The 22,629-nt window shown below is 34.6% G+C and overlaps 1 protein-coding gene across 1 annotated transcript in view; it reads left to right on the forward strand.

Moving 5' to 3' along the window:
• The window catches only part of Map4k5 (mitogen-activated protein kinase kinase kinase kinase 5), a 120,204-nt gene that overhangs the window by 46,954 nt on the left and 50,621 nt on the right, over window positions 1–22,629 (forward strand). Inside the window, exons 6-13 of the mRNA XM_023723751.1 lie at window positions 2,322–2,369; window positions 2,455–2,497; window positions 3,406–3,478; window positions 4,704–4,835; window positions 6,961–7,023; window positions 9,695–9,776; window positions 10,620–10,736; window positions 16,365–16,443. Of these exons, the coding sequence (XP_023579519.1) occupies window positions 2,322–2,369; window positions 2,455–2,497; window positions 3,406–3,478; window positions 4,704–4,835; window positions 6,961–7,023; window positions 9,695–9,776; window positions 10,620–10,736; window positions 16,365–16,443 (637 nt within the window). The remainder of the gene's footprint in view (window positions 1–2,321; window positions 2,370–2,454; window positions 2,498–3,405; window positions 3,479–4,703; window positions 4,836–6,960; window positions 7,024–9,694; window positions 9,777–10,619; window positions 10,737–16,364; window positions 16,444–22,629) is intronic.

Consider the following 22,629-nt stretch of genomic DNA (forward strand, 5'->3'; position numbering starts at 1 on the left):
TGTTAGAGGTTGTCAATTGTGAAATTGAGAATATAACAATAGAAATAAAATGGGAAATACGAATTTTTTAAAAATATAAACTGATAGTACATACTTGTCCCACCTACTCAAGAGGCTGAGGCAAGAGAATCACTTGAATGCAGGAGTTTGAGGCCATCCTAGGCAATGTAATAAGAATTGGACTAAAAACATTTTTAAAAATCACTAAGCTGTAGAGCAATTTGAGATGGCCTAATATATGTATAATTTGTATTCCTGAAGAAGAGACAAAAATATTTTAAAATACAAATAATAGCCAAAAAAATTATAAATTTAATAAAAACCCACAGAGCACCCAACAAAGTCTGTGTTCAGGCAACATGATACAAGCCACACTGATGGGTATCATCATTAAAATGCTCATTTGGTGATGAGAAAATCTTAGAAACAAGAAAAGAACACAATAAAGGAAAGAATAATAGCATGTTATTATTGGAAATAATTCAAGTGAAAAGCTGGATTTTCCCTTCAAGCTTAGAGAAAATGTCTTTCAAAAACAAAGCCAAAGAGTGCTGCAAACTTAAAAGCTAATCCCCAGCAGTACACCCATCCCTAAGAAACATTTATGGAAGTCCTCCAGGCAGGATTAAAATGACATCACAAGAAAACCCGTATCTGCTCAAGGATTCAGAGTGTATTTTTACCCATAGTAACCACATGGTTTAATATGTAAGTAAATATATAGGGGTTTTGTAAATTGTCCATGTGAAAGATTTTTAAAGCAAAATTGTTGTTGAATTTAAGTATATGTATCAACCAAATGAAAATAATAGCATATAGACCAAGAGGGGGAGATGGAAATCTTCATAGATTTTTATACTGTACCAAAGTGGTATATCATTTGAAGGTAGCTAATGCCTAGAATGTAATACATACAAGTCATATAGCAGCAAGTAAATATGACGAAAATTTTAAAAATAAGTTAGTAAAGATAATCCAACAATATGCCAAAACCATAACATATAGAACGTGGAGTTTGTTCAGAATGCATTGTTCCCTTACATCCTCAAATCATTTCAAATAATTGGCCATTAAACTAAAAAAGAAAAACACATGATTATTCAAATTTAACATTTAGCAAAATTCAGCATTTCTAATCTTTGACAATTCTGAACACACAAAGACTAGAAAGAAATTTGATTAACTCAGTAAAGAGCATCTATGAAAAAGACCAGACCAGCAAGTAAGGCATACTTCAAAGACTGGCAAGATGCTTTTCTCCAGGGTGAAACACAGCAAGGATGTCCACTGAAGCTACTGCTTTTCAACATTAGCAGTTTAAGCTAGTGCAAAAAGAGAAGACAGTGAAATAAACGATATGTAGTTTTGAAAATAGAAAATAAAACTATTCACAAGATTACAAAATTATATTGAAAACAAAATGGTCTCTAAAGTAGCTAATAGAACATTAAGTGAGGTTAGGGAAGTTACAAGATTCAAGATCTGTCTGTATACAAAAGTCAGTTGGATTTTTGCGAACTTGTCAACAGAATCAGAAATAAAAATTTTAAATAAGTATCTATAATAACATAAATAGTGTTACATTCTTAGGGATAAATAGAACAGGTTCCCAAATACCTGCATACTAAAAACTACTGAGAAATTAAAGACCTAAATAAGTAACACTGTTCAGATGTTAATTCTTCCCCAGATTGCATTCAAACTCCAAGGAGGCGTTTTGTTTTTCTTTTATTGAGAAAATGATAGGCTGATCCTAAAATCCCCACACAAATGCAAAGCACCTGGGGTCAGACAAACTTGAAAATTGATGTAAATATGTTAATTATTGAAACTGTCCTACCAATTTGGTTTGAAACTGTCTCATTGCTATTTGTTTCTCAATAAAATTATGGAAAAAAAAAAAAAGGAAAGAAAATTGATGTAGTGTGATATAACTGTTTGCTCAAAAAAATAAAAAAGGGCTGGGAAGATAGCTCCATAGAATAAGCGCTTGTCTGGCAAGTGCAAGTCCTAAATTCAACCCCTGGTAACACCCTAAAAAAAAAAAAAAAAAAAGGAAGAAGAAGAAAATTATAAGGGAGCATATGTTTATTATCTTGATTGTGGTGATATTTTAATAAAATATCTCTTTCACCAGAAAATGAATTAGAAATATAATCTGTGATGCAGTATACATTGATTAGTAAAATGAAACTGTTGTGTTATTCCCTCCTAGAGAAGACATTCTAGTTTTTATTATTCAGTAGGAATTTAAGTAGAGGATTTAGGAGTCAGATTTACAACTTTGCTAATGCATACTTTTTTTTTTTTTTAAACTTCAGGGACTTGCTTATTTGCATACTAAAGGCAAAATGCATAGAGATATCAAAGTAAGTTCATTTAATATGTTTAAATTGCTAATTCTTTTAGAAAATATATGATGCTAATTTAATAACATTGGTATTTTTGTTTTAGGGTGCAAATATTTTATTGACAGACCATGGTGATGTAAAATTAGGTATGTTATATCATGTCCTTAAATTTTTGCAAAACTAGTAACATTTTAAATGAGATTTAACAAATATACAAATTTAATAATTGATACAGAATCATAATAATGTTTACCCTTTAACACAGCAAGTTTGTTCTTAAGACTCAAAGGAAATTAATCTTAAGGGTGGACATCCATACTCAAAAGTATTAATCACTTTATAGTAAAAAATATAAAATCTAACAATAGAAAAACTTAAACTACGATGTATTATTTGTGTCATATGCGTAAGTTATCACAATATTAATAAAGAATGTGAGAATAAAATCGCCAGTTGTATTAACTGACAAAAATGAACTATAAGTGTATTATTTTATTAGCATATTTAACAACACACAAAAGTTTATAGGTATATAAAAAAGATGTTCTAAAAATAGTACCAAAATACTTTATGTTGTAATCAAAAATTTGATTTTTTTTTTTTTTTTAATTTTTATTCACTTATTTGTGTGTATGTGTGTGTGGCCAGCTCAGCCCACCAGGGGGCGGGGCTGGCTGGCATGTGGTGCTGGGGGATTGAACCGCGGTCCCTGTGCTTTGCTAAGCTTGTTCTAAATAGGTGCTTTAGACCACTGAGCCATCTCACCAGCCCAAAAATTTGATATGTGTTTTGTGTTTTATTTTGCTTTTTTCTTTCCAAATTAACATCAATATTTTTTGTTAACTTTGTTGCCATTTTAGTGAAATTCCAATAAATTCTTTAATGAGAATGTTATAAACCTAGCAAGAAAAGATTTGGAGATTGAATTTAATGCAGATTTCCCTGATATTAATAGCAGATTATTGAAAAATGTTAGGCCTGTGCATAAAATTTAGAATTGTTGGTTATACTGAGAAGAACTAAACATTTTGTACCTTTTTTTTTCCCTTACCAGCTGATTTTGGTGTAGCTGCAAAAATAACCGCTACTATTGCAAAGAGAAAATCTTTCATTGGTACTCCTTATTGGTAAGACATTCATGGTTAATAATCAGCCTTAGTACTTGGTAATACATTGGGGCCGGGGAGCTAGCTCAGTAGAATAAGCACTTGCCTGGCAAGTGCAAGGGCCTGAATTCAATCCTCAGTTCCACAAAAAAAAGTTCTTGGTGTAATACAAGTGGTCACTGAAAGGCAAGAGACTTAGTATTAGGAACTTGGATACTCTTTTTCCATTATCCAGCTTTCTGTAATGGTAAAGTGCTAATAATTTCTTTTGCTGTTCCTGGGATGTCTTATATTGAGAGGACCAGTAGGTATGAAATTTCCAAAAGAAAGACTTGTGTTACCGCTTGTCATTTTCTCACCCTTTGCTTTGGCATTGCTTTGGCTTTCATGTATGACTTTACTGTCTGGCTATGAAAATTTATATGCCCTTGCTACCATTAGACTATACTTGCCACCAAACTAGTTACCATAATTAAGTCTTTCAGTGGATCAGTGTCATTTTCATGAAAAAGTCTAAACTTTCGTATGTAGTTAATAGGCCATCATAATCTAATCTCTACTTGTGAGGTTCATTTTTCAAACACTTTCTCGAACCTCAAGCCATATTTTGTGAATCTTTTTCATTTCCTATCATATAATTAAACTTTTATAAAGTAAAAATGATTTGATGAAAGTTTATCTTGCATTTACATGAGGGAAAAATGCATACTCTTTTTGTACTCATCACCAGCTGATTACTAGAGTTACAGGTCTCTTGATTCTTTTTTTTTTTTGTCCTGGGGCTTGAACCCAAGATCTTTCCACTCAGCTACATCCCTTGCCCTCCTACCCCTTTTTAAAGTTATGAGACAGGATCTTATTTAAGTTGTCCAGGTTGGGCTCAAACTTGCAATCTTCCTGCCTCAGCCTCCCAGAGTGCTGGATTACAGGGATGCGCCACATGTCCAGTTTATTGATCGGTTCTTTAAGTCTTACTTCCTGGAGGGGTTTCTTTGACTTTCACAGATTTTCAGGTGTTGTTTGTTACTTCCCAGCAAGATTAGCCTATCACAAACTGGGTGAAGACAAGGTTTTTCTTAGAGTCTCAGTATTGAGATTAGGGAATTCAGGAGTTTTCCTGGTAAGGTTTCTGCTTCACCTGTAAACACCTCTCAGTCTCTTACCTTCCAAGTCTAATGATTATAATAAGTGATAGATTTCATGCTGTTTTTTAAAATACAATGTTCTGTTCATTAATCCCTTCTAGGATGGCCCCAGAAGTGGCAGCAGTGGAGAAGAATGGCGGCTACAACCAGCTCTGTGATATCTGGGCAGTAGGAATAACAGCCATTGAACTTGGAGAGCTTCAGCCACCTATGTTTGATCTTCATCCAATGAGGTGCTCTCTTTATTTATACTTAACCCCGTTACTAATAAATTATTTGGGGGAAGTAAAATACCAGTAAATCTAGGATTGCAAGTTCATTTTCAAGTATATCTAAGTACTTCAAGTGTTGTAGGGAGCTCAGAAGTAATCCTATCTATAAAGTCTGCTCAGTGGTGTTGCTCCTCTTCAGACAGCAGCAAGTTGTCTGTATTGTTTGAAGCTTTTTCATAAGACGTATTATCCTAATAATCAGAGTAGGATAGAGTGGTTATTGTTAAAACAAATCTTTTTATTTTGATCCTTTATCAGTTGTTTTGTGAAGTTATAAGTAAATAATAGAATAGGTGAGTTTTTTTGTTTGATTTTTAATGATACTTGATTTTCATTTGCTTGAAGATAATGAAGAACTGCCTATACTTAGTATAATAATCATTTATAGTTTAAGATACTGTCTTTCATAACTAAATATTTGAAGCCTTTCTGAAAAGATTTTTTGGGGCTGGGGCAATAGCTCAGTAGAATAAGCACTTGCCTGGCAAGCACAGGGTCCTGAGTTCAATCCCCTGGCGTACTGCAAAAAAAATAAAATAAAATAAAATGAAATGAAAAGATTTTTTTATATTTTGAAGGAAAGTGTGTTGAGCTAAAATTTAAACCTCAGATGGTATAAGGTTGAAAAGATAATCAGCAGAATGGGTAAAATGTTCTACTAATGTATGACCAATCCCAAATGAAACTTGCTCTATGAAGAATTCATTCAATCACAAGTGAAAACTAGGTTATTTATATGTAAGTACCAGACACTAAAGAAACATAGAAAACTAAAGATACTCAAATCATAAGACGCCTGCTGTTCACTGGGATGCTAATAGCTGTAGACTTACAAGGAAATGATTTTATCTTTTTTCTTAAGGGCAATACAAATGCCTCAGTGACTCTGCTGCTTGGGAAATTATACTTCAGCAGTCTAAGAAAAGACTAAGAATTGCCCATTTTAGGGTAACAGGAAAAAAAACTAAGTTTTGAGTACTTGGTGAATTGTTCAATGATTTTGCAATTAGGGACAGCTTGTAATGTATGTATACGCCAAAGGAACATGGTAAATTGATTAGCAATTAAGAAAAGCAGAGCATAGTATTATGTAATACTGTATTGTAATTGTAAGCATTTAGATAAATACTAAAAAAGAATAGACCCTGTACCAAATAAATAATTTTTTTAAAAGGAAGAGAAATTTTAAGAACTATTTTAGGGTAGTGAAAATATAATTATTTTTTGTCCTCTTTCAATTTTCCTTTGACTCATTTTCCTTTTAAAAAGAGAAAATATTTTTCAATTTATTGGTTACTCTTGTTTCTTAGTTACAACTTAGTTTCTTGGTGTGTTAAAAAAGATAAGTTTGTTAGATAGTTAAAAGGAATTTCATAGAAAATACTGAAACAAAGCATTTTATAAATTCCTTCTTAAATACAGCTTCTTAAATTCTCCATCTTAAATCCACCAGTGAGAGAATATGAGAAATTATTGTCCAAATAACAGAAACAGATCTGGAAATGGGATATAGTTTGCCTATGTACTCAAATTAATGAGAGACTAATCTTTGATTAAACATATAACTTGATTAGAGTACATATTATCTTTCCCATGTTACAAAATAATGTACAATTTAAATAGACATGTGCCTACTGTGTACTGCTAGTTTTATATGTAACAGCAAATAATAGAACTCTTCTCTAATATTTGGTAGCAGGGGCCTGCCCCTTAGCTCAGTTCTTTAAGTGGCTGCTTCAACAAAGCAGTCAGGCTCAGGTTGCTGTGGTTCAATCCCCACCACTCAAGCCAGCCAAACCTGCCCTGAAGGCATTCGGAGCAAAAAAAAACCCTTTTAATATTTGGTAGCTTTTTGGTCAATAAGGGCTTATTTGAAATTTAAGTATTTTCTTTCTAGACAGGAAAAACTTTCCACAATTTACCCAAAATATAAAAAATTTAATTTCCATACCATAAGGTGTTTTTTCTTTAGTGTGTCCATATGTGATCATCTTGTATAAATATGTTACAGAATATTCATTCTGAGTGTTCCATATACTAATAAAAGTATTTTAGTATTGTCCTTTAACTAAAATTTCTATTTTAGGGCTCTCTTCTTAATGTCAAAAAGTAATTTTCAGCCTCCAAAATTAAAAGACAAAACAAAATGGTAAGTTAAAGAACAAATGGCTTATAAAATTTTATGGTTGAAAGGGACATAGGTTCCATTCTTTGGGGGAGAAGCAGTAATGGAGATTAAACAAAGGACCACTACACTGAGCTACATCCCCAGCCTTTTTATAGTCTTTATTTTGAAACAGGATCTCAGTAAGTTGCATATGCTGGATTAAGATTTGTAATCCTCGTGTCACAGCCTCCCAGAGTGCACAGGTTACAAAAATGTACCACTATCCCCATTTTCGTCTTTTTTTATACATAATGATGCTGAAGTCCAACAGTATTAGGCAGTTTCCCCAAAGTTATATAGGTAATATATTGTCAAAATTGTGGCATGGATCTAGGTTTATTTTTTATAATCCACTACTCTTAGTAAAACTTTTGTGTTAGTAGTTTGAGTGTGGTAGGAAAAAGCTTTAAAATAAATGCATGAAGATTTTGGAAGTTTGTATTTGTCCTGTATTGATTTTAAAGAATGGTTTTGATGAAAAAGTTTCTGTGACACTTAAAATTAGTCTCTATTAGTTTTTATTTTCCTTCCAGTAAAAAGTGTTACTTATTATTTTCATTCCAATCCCTTCTTTCTCTTCAAAATAAAGTAGTTTGCCTTTCACTATAGTTGAATAAAAATGTCACCATTCGGATGATAAAAATTAGTAATTTTCTTGTAATATCTTCTGTATACATTTTATAAAGCAGGCAAATACATCTCATCTGTAAGGCAAATAAAGGTTTCCAAGTCCTTAAATTCAGAAGTTCATCACCTAGATTATATGAATCTCCAGAGTGTCCCATGAACTCCAGATATGTCATATACTTACTTTTTTAATGAGATAATCAAATTTTATTTCAGATGTTAAGAGAGCCTTTCACCCATATAGACTCTAAACAGCTTTGTGTTTCATAACCTGTGTGAGCATAGTTTCATGTAGGATGAGCCAGGACACTTTTGGGATGAAGGCAGTAATGAAAGACAAATCATGCAGTGAAAATAAAGGAGTTATATCCTCCTGCTCTTTTTGTTTTTCTTTGACACCAGTTTCTTCCTGTTTGCCCAGAGTTCCTAGCCATTTGAAACTGAAAGACTTTATGGCAGGAATGACTGGATATTCATTCAGGAATAAATGACTGTTAAACTCATTACTCAGGTTCCAGAACATTCTTTACTACTGAAGAATCTTTGCCAGTCTTTGATACTGACTCCATATTCTCTCGTCCCAAGCTACCAGCTGCAGTGCAATGACTACATTTCTCTGCTGAGAGCTGCTGTGTTGTTACCACTGCTAACGATCATGAAGGTTATTTAGTTTATTTGGTTCTGGTCCAGATCTCCCATAGTGGGATCTTGGCAGTGATTGAAACAGCCCTCTTTCCACTGCGGTACAAATGGATCTAATAAAAAAGCATTACATTGACTGAATCTCCTTAGTTGCTTGAATTCAAATAATTACTGCCAAAATACAAATATTAATACTATTGAGAAATTTATATTCATAAATAGTTTATCAATAATTAATTTTCTAGGGCCGGCCAAATAGCTCAGCAGATTAAAGTGCCTGCAAGCAGGTGCAGGGGCAAGGGGTTCAATACCCCAGCCTGCCGTGCACCCGCCCCAGGGCCCTGCTGAGATGGCAGTTGAGACTGGGCATGGCGGCGTGCACCTATAGTCCTAGCACTTGGGAGGCTGTAAACAGGAGAATCACTACGAGTCTGCTCTAGTAGTGAGACCCTGAATACCCTGTAGACCCTTTCCTAAAATACAAAAAAAATATTAATTTTCTAAATTTTAATCTGAAAGTCTTATAAGAGCCCCATTGCTAGTGTATATAATAGGCATTTGCAACTGCTGTACCACAAGTTAGCTGTACTGAAGTTTTTATACCATTTTAATGTTTTCCTTAAGGAACTGTAATGTGATGACATCTAGTCTGCTAGATCAGTGCTTTTTTCCATATTATTGTAATCGAAGGCTACTCAAGACACAGTATAAGTGTCCTGTGGACTGTTGTGCATGTACCACTGGTAGCTCAAGCCAGGGAATTGGTCAGATTCAGGCATAGCTGCCTGCCAGTGAAACGTAAAAGTTGCAGCACTGTTGGGAACTTGTTAATAATGAAAATATGATCCTTTTAATTTATATCTTTTTGCATTTCCAACTTTACCCATGCAGGAAGCAGAAAAATCTTTCTGATTGCTAAAATCACTTCCTACTTCTTTTTTCTACCCATTAAATCCAGTAGCCTTTTCAGGATTCAAAAAATCTTTTACATCACCCTCTACCCTGCAAGCTGTATCCTTTTGAGTAGTGCAATAAGACTAGTACATTTTGACATCTAAGGATGAGAGTACTTAGAAAAAATATAAACTGTATAGTCCATGGTACAGTCCATCCATTAAGTTTTAGTGTAACATTTTAAGAATATCACTGTTCTGTTACCTAACTGCATTTTATTTAAAAGATGAAACTGACCCAGATATTTCCAAGGAATATACTGTACTTCGGGTTTAGTTTTTTTTTGTTTTTTTGTTTTTTTTTTGGCTCATGTAACACTGAGTGACATAAAATAAAAAATAATATGTTTCAGATTTTCTAACTCCTAATTAATTTTACTTAGTATCATCAACATTAATGAAATATTTTTGTACATGTCTCTTATTTTAAGGTCATCAACATTCCATAATTTTGTCAAAATAGCACTAACTAAAAACCCAAGAAAAAGACCAACTGCTGAAAGACTTCTGACTGTAAGTCATTGAAAATAAGGATTTTCTATAGTTATACAGGACTTAGGCATCACTGGAAAATATTTAGGTTTTTAATATGTGTTAGTAATCTCTTACAGTAGTGGGTCAGCAAATTTTCTGTAAGGGGTCAAATAGAAAAATATTTCAGGCCTTGTTACCTATGCAGTCTCTATCACAACTGCTCAATTCTCCCCTGCCATTGTAGTGCAAGTACAGCCATGGAGGGTATACATGGCATGTGTATAGTTTCAATACCCAGTAAAATTTTATGTACAGAAAAGTGGTAGTATACCAGATTTTGCCCGAGCTGTAGTTTGATGATCTTTGCCTTAAAGAGACTCCTAAAAATGTCCTTGTCATCTAAAATTGCTTTTGTTATCTGCTTACATAAATCCATAATGTGTTTTATGTGTTTATATGTGTAAAAACTTTTGCATGAGAAAATATCAATACCTAAAACAGTTTGTAGTTTAACTGAATTATATGTAAATATAGATAGTATGTTTTTTCTGATTGTGATTATGAATAATATCATTTGCATGTCACTATAATGGCATAAATAATGAATGTCATTGGTGTAGGTGCAATTACAACTTACAACCTAATATAGAACAGATAAAGAATTACTCATTTTTAAGCTTACCCACAAATGATTTTTGTTATATAATCTGTAGTAAAGGATTTACTGATTAGTATTTTTAATACAGTATCCGTTTATTTGTACTGGTAGACTTTATGCATGTTTTTGGTATTACTGGGGGGAAAAGTACAAATAACATTCTGTTTTAAAAATACATGGAAAGGCATATTTATAAAATTTTATTTTGTTTCATTTTCACTTAGCATACTTTCGTTGGACAGCCTGGCCTCTCTAGGGCCCTCGCAGTTGAACTGTTGGACAAAGTAAACAATCCAGACAACCACATACATTACGCTGAAGGAGATGACGACGATTTTGAGGTAAGGGAGTGTGGACACTAATATTTAAAAACCTATTTCTCTTTTTTTTTTTTTTTTTGCGGAACCGGGGATTGAACTCAGGCCCTTGCGCTTGCCACGGAAGCGCTTATTCCACTGAGCCATCTCCCTGGCCCCTAAAAACCTATTTCAATTTAGGTAAAATAAGTTTACTTACAAATGCTGTATAAACCATACTTACTACGTATATAATTACCAATCGATACATTTTTATTAAGTTACAAAATTTTGGTACATTTTAGGTATAGATAATGATCACATTCATCATAGGGAATTTGTACTTGTACATGATATATCTTGATTCTTTTTTTTCCCATTCCCGTATCCTCCCTTCAACCACATCTTCTTATTTACTAAAGTTTTGTTTCCATATATCCCTTCTTTTCTCTGAAAGAAAGATAGTCTCTTTAATAAATGAGTATAGGCAAACTATAATAAAATAGTTTGCCGCAAAGGTTAAAACTAGATCCATATCTTTCACCATGCACTAAATTAAAATTGAAATGGATCAGAGATCTAAACTAAAACAAACACTAAATGTTCTGGAAGATCAAATAGGTAGAACTCTTGAAGACAGTAGTATAGGCAAAAACTTTTTGAACAAAAACCCCATTATACCAACATCTCATCTTATTAAAAAGCTTTTGCAGGGGACTGGGGAGATGGCTCAGTAGAGGGCCTGAGTTCAATCCCCAGTTCCAGCAAAAAAAAAAAAAAGAAAGAAAGAAAGAAAGCTTTTGCACAGCAAAAGAAAACACCAACAAAATGAAGAGCCAACCTACAATGTGGGAAAAATTTTTGCAGGCTGTTTCTCCAAGGTCTACTACTTATAAAGAACTCAAAATAATCAGACCCCCCCCTTCCAAATTTAAAGATGTAGTCCAAAAATAAGCATCTAAAATGAATAGATACTTCCCAGATGAAGAAGTAGACATGGAAAATGAATATATGAGAAAATGTTCAGCATCACTGATCATTCAAGAGATGCAAATTAAAATAACACTGAGATTCCATCTCACTCTAGAAATCAAGAAATGAAACACTAACAAATGCTGACAGTGCTGTGGAAAGAGAGGAACCCTTTTTTACTGTTGCTGGGAGTATAAATGGTGCATCCACTATAGAAATCATGTGGAAATTCCTCACGAAAACCAAAACTAGGAGTTTCATTTAACCCAGCTATTCACCTTGTTGGTATCTGTCTGAAAGAATTAAAAGCATTATACCACATCAGTATAGGTATACCCATGTTTATAACAGCACAGTTAATAATAGATAAATCTTGGGAACAACCCAGATGCCCATCAGCCAATGAATGGGTAAGGAAGATAATAGCTTTTTATGTAATAGAGAACTACTCTGCTAAAAGAAGGATAATTTTGAGACATAGCTAGCTAAATGGATGTATTTTAGTACCATATTCTTTAAGTGACATAAGTCAGACACATGTTTAAATACTGCACTGTTTCTCTGGTGTGAGAAACCAAAAGTGTAAATAAGGACCAAAATGTATAATAGATAATTGTGAAGTTGGAAGAAAATGTTCAGATAGGAAGGGGGACTAGAGAGGGGGAAAGAATTTCTGTTATTGTGGATTGATACACGTAACATGACCTATTGATACTTGTCTTAATTCTAGTTCTATTAGGTAACATAGTGTCTTTTTATTTTCCTATTTTGGTTTGTATGAAGTTTTTAGGACATAGCTGAGGTTAAATGTAGATCTGCCCTCCCACCTCCCCCTCACATAGAGGGAAATCCAGAGCTGCTTTCCCTTCTCCTTCTCTGAAGATCTCAGCTTGTGCCCTGAGGGGCAGATCTTCCTGTAGGGCTTATGTAAAGGACATCTGTTTCCTAGGAAGTAAAGGTTCAGACAGTTACTTTGAACTAAGAAAAAAGCTTAGTTGTGGGACACATGCATATTATTTTCATCATAAAAGCTCTTTACAAGTTCAATTGACCATTTTTTCTCTGTTAAAGTATATTATTAATACAAATGATTTCAAAGAATTAAGTTGCAGTTCTCGTTAGAAAATATTATCCTTTCCACTACTTTGAAAGTATTGCTTATATAGTTATATGTAAGAGTATATGTATGCTTTTCTTTTCTGAAAATATGGTAGAGTTGTTTTGAATATATCATATGTAACAATTTATGTGTCAGGAATATATAAACATTGGCAAATACCTCTATTCTTTTTGGTATTGCTGTTTAGGTATAAAGCAACTATATATTTTACCAATGTTTTGTTCTCTCCTCAGGTTTTTTATCTTTTTACAATTCAGTTTTATGTCTGTGTTTCTTTGAGTCCTTTCATTTATCTTTATGCTTTTGTTTTCCTTTATATCTCTCCCTATATTTTTGGCAAAAATAGACAACTAAAGCTTACATGTCACTTATCTTAAAACACCATCATCTGTACTTTGTACTCACCATTACAAGTACTTAATAGAAATAGTCATTACACATTTTTATTTTCTTTGTGTATTTGGTACAGGATGTCACTACACAGCTCAGACTTGGGGTGATCATCCTGTTATCAGCCTCCCCAGTGCTGAGATTACAGGTGTGAGCCACCACGGCCAGACTCGGGCAGGGCTGGCACACCATGTGGTAGTGGGGATCAAAGCCCCAGTCCCTATGCTTGCCTAAGCAGGAGTTTAGTCCACTGAGCTATCTCACCGGCCCTCATTAGACAGTTTTTAAAAACTAATCTTGTTCAATCCCTGATACCACATGCTGCACCAACCTTGCCCCCAGGTATATTGAGCTGGCCACAGAGACCAGATGTGTTGCCACTTGCCTGTAATCCCAGCATTGAGAAGGCTGAAAACAGGAGGATCAGTACAAGTCTAAGCTGTGTAGTGAGACCCTATACCAGATACATAAACAAACAAAAACTAATCTTATAGTCCACATTACCTAATACACAGTCTAATTCTGTCATATATTAAATACCCAATAAATAGTTTGTTAAATGTTAAATTAATTTTAGTTGAAAACATTATGTAAATTAGCTATATATAGCTTTTTCACTTGAACTGTCACTTTGCATACTTGAGATAGATGTTTTAGTCCCTTACAGATTCAAAAATATTAAAATTTATAGCATACAGAATTAGATATTACTTGATTGCTCATTTAATCTTTCACTGATATATAAATAAGCAACCTCCATAGTACTTTTCTTTACTTCCCAGATTCTCCCTACTTTCTGAATTTTCTTTTACTGTTTAATGATACTACTATTCTTTTTTAATCCTTGAAATACAAAACCTTCTGCCAGCTGGTTGGGACCACAGTGGTAAATAAAACTGACTACCTTCACAGAACTTCTGGTATAATCTCAAAGGAGATTCAGAAGTATCAACAAAAGTGCAAGTGTGACAAGTACACTAGGGAGCACTGAAGGCATACTGTAGGGATGGAAAAGTATCTGTGAAGTGAAAAACTGAAGGATTACAAGAAGAGAGCAAGAGTGTTGGGAGCAGAGAAATATTAGCATTTTTGAAAGCCTGGTGATAACAGAGAAGGTTGCATACTTGAAGAACTGAAGAAAAGTTAGTCTGGATAGAACAGAAAATAAGAAAGTTATAACACTAGAAGGCTAGATACTGGCCATCTGAAACCATGTTAAAATGTTCAGGTAGGATAGGAAGCTATTACAGGGTGAGGGTGTGACATAATCAGATGTGCATTTTATAAAGATCTCTGAATTTAAAATGGTGAGTGCATTACTGAAAACCTTGTAAGCCGCTACAGCTGTCACTGTTAGGAATGATAAGCTACTATAAGTAGCTTCAACTACAGTGGGAGAGCAGTGAGCCAGTCAAGTAGATTGGTTTAGGAACTATTGGACAGAGTTGGTGATTGGATGAAGACCTGAGATTGAGGGATGAAAAGCAATTACTACCAGATTTTTATTTAAGAAGCTGGGAGGGGGCCTGGGGAGATAGCTCAGTAGAATTAAGTGTTTGCCTGGCAAGTGCAGGGCCCTGAGTTCAATCCCCAGTACTGCAAAAAAGAAAGAAAGAAGCTGGGAGTATAACCACTAGCTAAGGTAGGAACAAAGAAAGAGTAAAATCAGTTTGGAAAGAAAGATAAATTCAGTTTCATACTGAACAAGGTGTTGTATAAGACTTTCAAGTAGAGAAGTCTAGTAAAGAGCTAGATAGTTGCAGGTTGGGAAGAAAAGTGTAGATGTAGTTGTGCTTACAAATATAGATGCGGTAGTTACAGGATAGATGTAGTTGTGCTTTAATGAATAAACACGGTCACCAAAGGAAGCATGCAATAATAACAAAAGAAAGCTTATGACAGAATCCAGGTTTCTCTCAAGCTTTAAGGATCAAGTTGATCAAGGAGATTCATAAAGGACAATGTAATAAGGAGGATTTCAATAAAAATATTGAAGTTGAAGTCTTGGGGTTTAGGTGGTAGCATATAGTGTTTAATGCTTTTTACAAAGGTAATTTGCAAGTAGTGCAGAGGAAGCTAGATTGGAGGAGCTCGAATGATAAGGACAGGAATTTATGAAGTTTAGTTGTGAAGGGATGCATAACACAGATCAGTAGCTGGAGGAAGATGAATTGGAGAGGGGTGTTTGCACTGACTGTGTTGTGTGGGGAAAAAAAGGAGTGCATTGATGTGAGCAGCTCTTGAATCTAGAACTCTGGACCCACATCACCTTTTGAATTCTCTTGCTGTGATGGTGGGTTTTCAACTAGAAGAAATAACACATGCACTTTCAGTGCCATCAGCGAAGGAGAACAAGTCACCAGAAATGTGGTAGATAGGACCAGGCCAAAAGTGTAACTTGAAAGGAGCAGGAGCTCCTACAAGAAGGCAAAAGTGATAAGCAGCTTATTCTAGTTACAGTATTCTGAATCCCCTTGTATCCAGTGTTGCTGTCCTTCATATTCTCTGACACTTACTAGCTTACCCTTCAAGCTGGCTCTGATGATAGTGCTCCCTTGCTATAAAAATCTCCAAAGTTGAGAGCCCTTGCCTGACATTCAGGGCCTTTCGGGATTGACTCACCAGCAGTCTGTCTTTCCAGCTTTGTCATCTTTATATGTAATATTCACTGACTGCCACCAAATACCACCCAATCCCTACCCTTTGCAGAATGCTCCACAGTTTCCTTTTCTTTCCTGTGTCACTTTGTTCGTGTTCTTTCTATTCTCTTAACACTTCTTCCATACTGCTGTGCATCAACACCTACTTGTACTTCAGGGCCCCAGGTGAAATTACAGCATTTTCATGCAGAATTTGTCTGTTGTTTCAAGTCATTATACAAGTCAGTTCCCGCTTCACTGGGCTTCAGTAGTAATCCATTTGCTAATTTTTTAGATATTTATATGTCTTAGGAAAAAATTCTTTGAGGACAAAGTTGATGTCAGTCTCTCTCTCTGAAACCTTTCAGCATTTTACATAGTATAAATATAGAATAAGTGAATAAATTTTTAAAGTATCTGTTGTGTTTTTCCTGTAATTTTATTAGATGATCACATTTGTCAGTAAATGATCACTTAAATAAGAGAAAGTTTGCCCATTTTACTGTATTACTGGAATTTTGTCAAGAGTGTGCATTGTGCTTGTGTCCACAGCCCCATGCCATCATTCGCCATACCATCAGATCTACAAACAGGAATGCCAGAGCTGAGCGGACGGCTTCAGAAATAAATTGTATGTGTTTGGGATACAGTTTCTGTTGGTATTGGAGGGATGATCTGGTAGTCTTGTGGTTGTTTTGGAATAGTAAAATCTTGACTAGTTGAGACTTTGTACTTTATCATATCAGCATACCTCTAAAATATGAGTGGCCTTTTTTTATTAGAATTTCCTTAGATTATAGTTTTTAAATACTTTTTTATTTTCTAACTATGTAGATAATAGTGTCCACTGCCAGAAATTTGCAAGAGGAAAAAATAGAAAATTAACACTATACATAATCATTGCAACCTAAGCCAAGCTATAGTATTTTTTTGCCAAATTTCCTTCCCACTTTTGCATGTATGTATATTTTTATGTAATTAAATATTATCCGTGCAGTGTTGTTTAACATACAAATATTTCCATATATTAGCTTGTCTTATAATCATTGTGCTTAATGGTTGCATAATGTTCTATTAGTTGATATATTGTAGTTCCTTATTGTTGAGCATTTGGTTTGGTTTCAGTTTTTTAAATCATATTAATGAGAAAATGAATCTTTCTAAAATAAATATTTAAAAGATTGATTTTTTTTTAATTTAATAAGTTAATCATTGATACAACATTTTTTTTATCAACCATTGGTTAGCAGTAGGTTGGAAAGAAGTTTGAGGTATATAGGTTTTTGGTTTTGTTTTATAAATTTAGTACAGCGTCTCACTACACAGATCAGACGACTCCTGTTTTCAGCCTCCCAAGAGCTAGGATTACAGGGGTGTGCCACCATGCCCCGTCTCAGTCACATCTCAGAGCACCTGGGGGTCGGGGCCAGCAGAGGCATGGCACACGGGGGATTAAACCCTAGTCCCTGAGTCTGCCTAAGCAGGCACTTCAATCCACTGAGCTATCTGACCGGCCCAGGCATAGGTTTATTGACTTAAATTCCTAGTTGTTTTAAGAGTTAAAACAACTAAAATATAAGTTGTTTTAAGAGTTAAAATGAGATATATGACTAACAATACAGGAACTGTAAACCATCAGAATATAATTCATTATATATTTGAGGTAATTAAAAGTATTACAGGTGGGAGTTTTGAATCTCTGTTTTCTTAATCTGAGTATTTATAGTTCTTTCGATACAGGTTTAGAAATCTAGGTCACTGGAGCTTTAGAATGTCCTTTCCATATCAATTGTTTCAAGCAAGACTTTTCATAATTAAGCTAATAATTCAAGATTAAGTGTCTTTTTTAGTGCTGTCTTTTTATGTTATTGTCTTACATAATCTCAATGAACTCCATGGGCTTCAGATATCAGATGGAAAAGTGAAGTTTATTTCCTTTATGAAACTGTATTCTAGGGCTGGTGAGATGGCTCAGTGGTCTAAAGCACCTACTTAGAACAAGCTTAGCAAAGTACAAGGGACCGCGGTTCAATCCCCCAGCACCACATGCCAGCCAGCCCCGCCACACACACAAATAAATGAATAAATAAATATTTTTTTTTTAAAAAGAAACTGTATTCTTTACTATATGTAGGTTATATTCCATTAATGTAATGAATGGAATTCATTTTTTATTTAATAGTCTTTGGGTTTATATCATATTTATCCAGTTCTAATATTTATCCAGGGTTATAGAAGAATTTTCCTTTTTGTATTTTTATATTTAAAACTTTGTTATAAAATATTTAGTAGAGAGAGAGGATATCATCTCAACTTCAGTTTTTCTATAGATGACTTCTCATTTGTCTTAGTACTACTTAGTACTGACTTTAATACTAATTCTACATGTTTTAGAGCACTTTCTAGAAATTCTAGTGTGTATTCATGTGCCAGGAGTATATTTTGGATTTTTATATCTGTTAAAATCTATTAGAACTACTCTCTCTTTTGTCCTGTTTTCCTATGTATAAATGTATGTACCTTGTTGCTCTCCTTTTTTTTTCACTATGACATTTGACAATTTTCCCCATTTAAATTTAAGAATGAACTACCTAGTTGAAAAATATCTTAATATTTTTTCTGATAATCTTAGTTGTATTTTAACTTTGAGATAGTTGATATCATTATGATATTTATTCTTAACCAAAATAAGCTTTTTCGGGGAAGAGTTCAAGATTTAGTTCTTTTTATTTATTTTATTTATTTATATTTCATTTCTGTATTTGGTACAGAGTCTCGCTATGAAGTGCGGATTACAGGCATGCCAGGACTCAAGATTTAGTTCTTTCATGAGTCCTTAGAATACTATATCCTCACAGAATAAACATTGTGTGCTTGAAGTACCAGATAGAAATTGGTGGAATTTAGGATCATTTTATTAGTGATGTGTCTACCTTTTATCTCTATCAGGAATATTTTTGCAGTTTTTGTTCCTGCTTACTGAATCTTACACATGGCTAGTTAGTTCATACTGTTTTTGTTTTTGAGATGAGGAGGTCTTACTACATAGCTCAGAATCATTGAATTCACAGTGATTCTCCTGCCTCACACTCCTGAGTGCTGGGATTACAGCCATGGGCCACCACACCTAGCTTGTTCCAGTTTTTTAAATTGAGCTGTAACTTACATATAGTAAAATGCTCAAATCTTAAATACATTATATTTTAAAATGCATGTACAAAACATAATAAATGTAATACACATTCATTCTTGTGGCTGCCACCACACATTCTTGTGGTTGCCACTGGTCAAGGTAGGGAACACGATCCTAGATGAGAGCGCTCTTGCGCACCTTCACAACCTTGTGTGCTGTAGTCCCCGGCCCTTTTCCTGTCCAGGCTGCTCATGGTTCTAATTGCTGTCATCATAGGTTGCTTTTCATTTGATCTTGGTCTTCAGACAGACGAGATTTTAGAAGTCATACTTTTCTGCCTGGTTTTCTTTTTTTCTTTTTTCTTTTTTTCTGGTTTTCTTTTGTTCAGGATTACGTCTGCAAGAGTCATTTATGACTTGTGTCACAGTAGATCACTGTTCTCACTGTTGTGTAGCAGTCCATTGTAGTATCATACCAGTTTATTCTTCCATTGGCAGGTGTTTATTTCCAGTTTGGGGTTATTAGTACTACCGCCAGCATTCTTACTATGTATTTTTAGTGAATATAAATAATTACTGTGAACCTGGCCCAGTCTTAAGTCCACCAGGGACAAATGCATAGTCCAACAAAATCATGCTTATTGACTTTTTTCGGTGAATTAGAACACATATCAGAAAAGCTGTACACCATTTCATCACAGGAAAACACAAGATGGAGATAAGATTTTGAGAAAAGTGGAGCTCAGGTGAAGTTTAACATGTATGAAAGGGTGAACATCAGGCCTGTGCTGTAAGACTAGAGCCAGAAGTTGTTGTATTCAAAATGCCTATATTTGGAGGTCAACATCTGGGTTAAAAATTGAGTCTGCTTCTGTTTGTCCATGACCTGGATCTTCCATGAAAGAATAAAATGATTCATTGTAATGAATATGATTTCACACAGGAAAGTTTCTGATAGTCTATGATTTCAGTAAACATGCAGTATAATTAGGGGGTCATTATATGAAACTTTACATATACAGACTATGCTTGGGAAAATATAGTGTTTCTTACTGACTTTGCTTTTAAAAAGTAGAAAGATTACTTTCTCAGTGTGATACAGATATACAAGCTTATAAGTGTAGTAGCCATGTTGCATAAATTTTTAAATTTTGTCATTTAAAAAGTCATCTCATGGTTGAATCCAGTTATGTAGAAAATTGACTGCACACTTGGCACCAAATTGGGAGGTATCTACAGGAAATTAAGTACAGGCATAACTGTGGGTTTAATTACTGGTCTTAGCTGGCTCAAGAATAAGTTTCAGGGCTGGGGAGATGCTCAGTGGAATAAGCGCTTCTCTGGCAAGCACAAGGGCCTGAGTTCAATCCCCAGTTCTGCAAAAAAAAGAATAAGTTTCAGCCAAGTGTTTATTATGCAAAGGACTGCCTGGTTAAAAAGAGCAATATTAAGAATATAGGCTCTACAAGTATCAAAATTATGAGGTAGCAAATGTCAATATTCTTATTAGAAAAGGAGAAAGTGTTGCTAAAAGAAGGTCCACAACAGCCAATTACATAGATTCGGGTATGAGAATCAGTGGCTCCAGTTATCTTGTCCCCTGTTTCTGGGACACAAGTACTTCATGTAGACATCAGCCTGGTCCAACAGACTGGGGTGAAAGCTGTCTTCTTTTTGTAGTCATTTGTTTCTAAAGGATTCTGTCTTTTCGAGTGCAGGTTGTCCTTCTAGGACAGTCTTTGATCATTTAAGATTGAGTATGTCTCTAGGAATCACCGTACTAATCCACTGTTGTGTTAGTCACAAACAGAAGCTGGCGAGATTCTTCTCATTGGAGTGGTTAAAGGACAGTTATCCAGAAAACTGCCTCCAAATTTTAAATCATGTAAAGGTTGTGTCAGAGAAGTTTCATGGATCTGTGTGATGTAATACAGTCTATGCTGTTAAGTGTAGAAGCGCCAGTGGAGAACAGTATTCCTACAGATATTGGATATTCAGGCTTGGGCTCACTGAGAGTTAAAGGCCACCAGAGATAATGATCTCATTGTTATTCAGCTGGAGTGAAAACAAAACTTTAGGCTGAGGAAGTATGAGAATTTTGGAAAGTTTACACAGTTTAAGTTTGAAAACTATCCTTTTTATCTTTACCTGAAGAGAAGGTGGTAAAGGTTTTGAATACAAGGTATTATCTTACAGATCTCCTTAATAACAGTTCTAGAGAAATGGGTGATTCTGCCTCATAAAGGTAATTTCCAAGATGTGGCTCAAAAAAAAGATAACTTCCCAGGTAAGGAAGTATAAGCTCAGGCAGTGCTTTCATTTGGATTTTGCTGTTACCTTAAGTCCCCAGTTCCACCAAAAAAAATGCAATACGGATTTTGCTGTTACCGTTATTAAAGTTGAAGCTTTTTAAATTGGCCAAGCAATGGCCGTGACTCACCCACATGGCTGACACTGACAAAGGATCTACAATCCAAGGTACAGGGTCTCAGAATAAATCCTGAGATTTGACTGACCTTATTAGACCCAAAAGCTACAATTCTAGTTACATAGGTCCTGCTTTATCTTGGTCTTAACCATCCAGCAGAAAAGTATAGAAACGAAGTACAAGAAGTAAAGTCATGTTATGTTGAGCTGTAGAAGACTCAGGTCAACAACTTCTGACATTGCCAGTCAAGTGGAAGACCCAGTACTATAATGGACTACTGTACTATTTTGGAATATTTTGCTGAGTTCACATAGCTATAATATTTAAATGATGGAACTAAACAAAGGGGATATAGATGAATGACCATTTTGTATCTGTGTATCAAAATGGTTAAGATAGATATATAGCTACATTCTCTTAATTCAAGGAATAGAGGGATTTGTTCTGATAGTGTTTGTAAATAGGATATCATGTCTGCATCTTGTATAACAAATAACCACTAGGAAGGCAGTATGCAATGTGTTAATTATTGGAACTGTCCTACCAATTCGATTTGAAGCTTTCTCATTGCTATTTATTTCTCAACAAAATTATGGGAAAAAATATAAATAAATAAATAAAGTTGAAGCTTTTTTTTTTTTTTGCAGAACCAGGGATTGAACTCATGCCCTTGAGCTTGCCAGGGAAGCGCTTATTCTACTGAGCCATCTCCCTGGCCCAAAGTTGAAGCTTTTTGACAAGTTTTATCAATCCTAAAATTAGAATGTGATTACCGAATAAAAACTTTCATTGCCTGAGACTAGGCGTGGTGGTGCGTACCTGTAATCCCAGCTCTTGGGAGGCTGTAAACAGGCAGATCACTACGAGTCAGATCTAGTAGTGAGACCCTGAACTCTCTGTAGACCCTTCCCTAAAAAACAAAAAAAAAAAAATCTTGCCTGAAAAACTGTTTTTGAAGACTACTTGAATATTTTTTAAGTTGCAGATTACAACCCAATTCATGACATCAGTTCATTTTTTTTAACAAATGAACTTTATTTTTTAGTACCTTAAATCTTTTTTTTTGGCTGGCACAGGCTGCCTTAAGGATAGGTCTGGTACGGCCTGCAGAGGTGGGGATCAAACCATGGTCCCCTGTGCCTGACTGAGTTTGCCCAAGCAGGTGCTTTAAACAACTGAGCTAACCCACAAGTCCATCCCCCCTTTTTCCTTTTTTTTTTTTTTTTTTTTTTTTGTATTTAGTACATGGTCTCACTA

Source organism: Octodon degus, unplaced genomic scaffold (assembly GCF_000260255.1).
Source record: "Octodon degus isolate 3935 unplaced genomic scaffold, OctDeg1.0 scaffold00102, whole genome shotgun sequence".
Lineage (NCBI taxonomy): Eukaryota > Metazoa > Chordata > Mammalia > Rodentia > Octodontidae > Octodon > Octodon degus.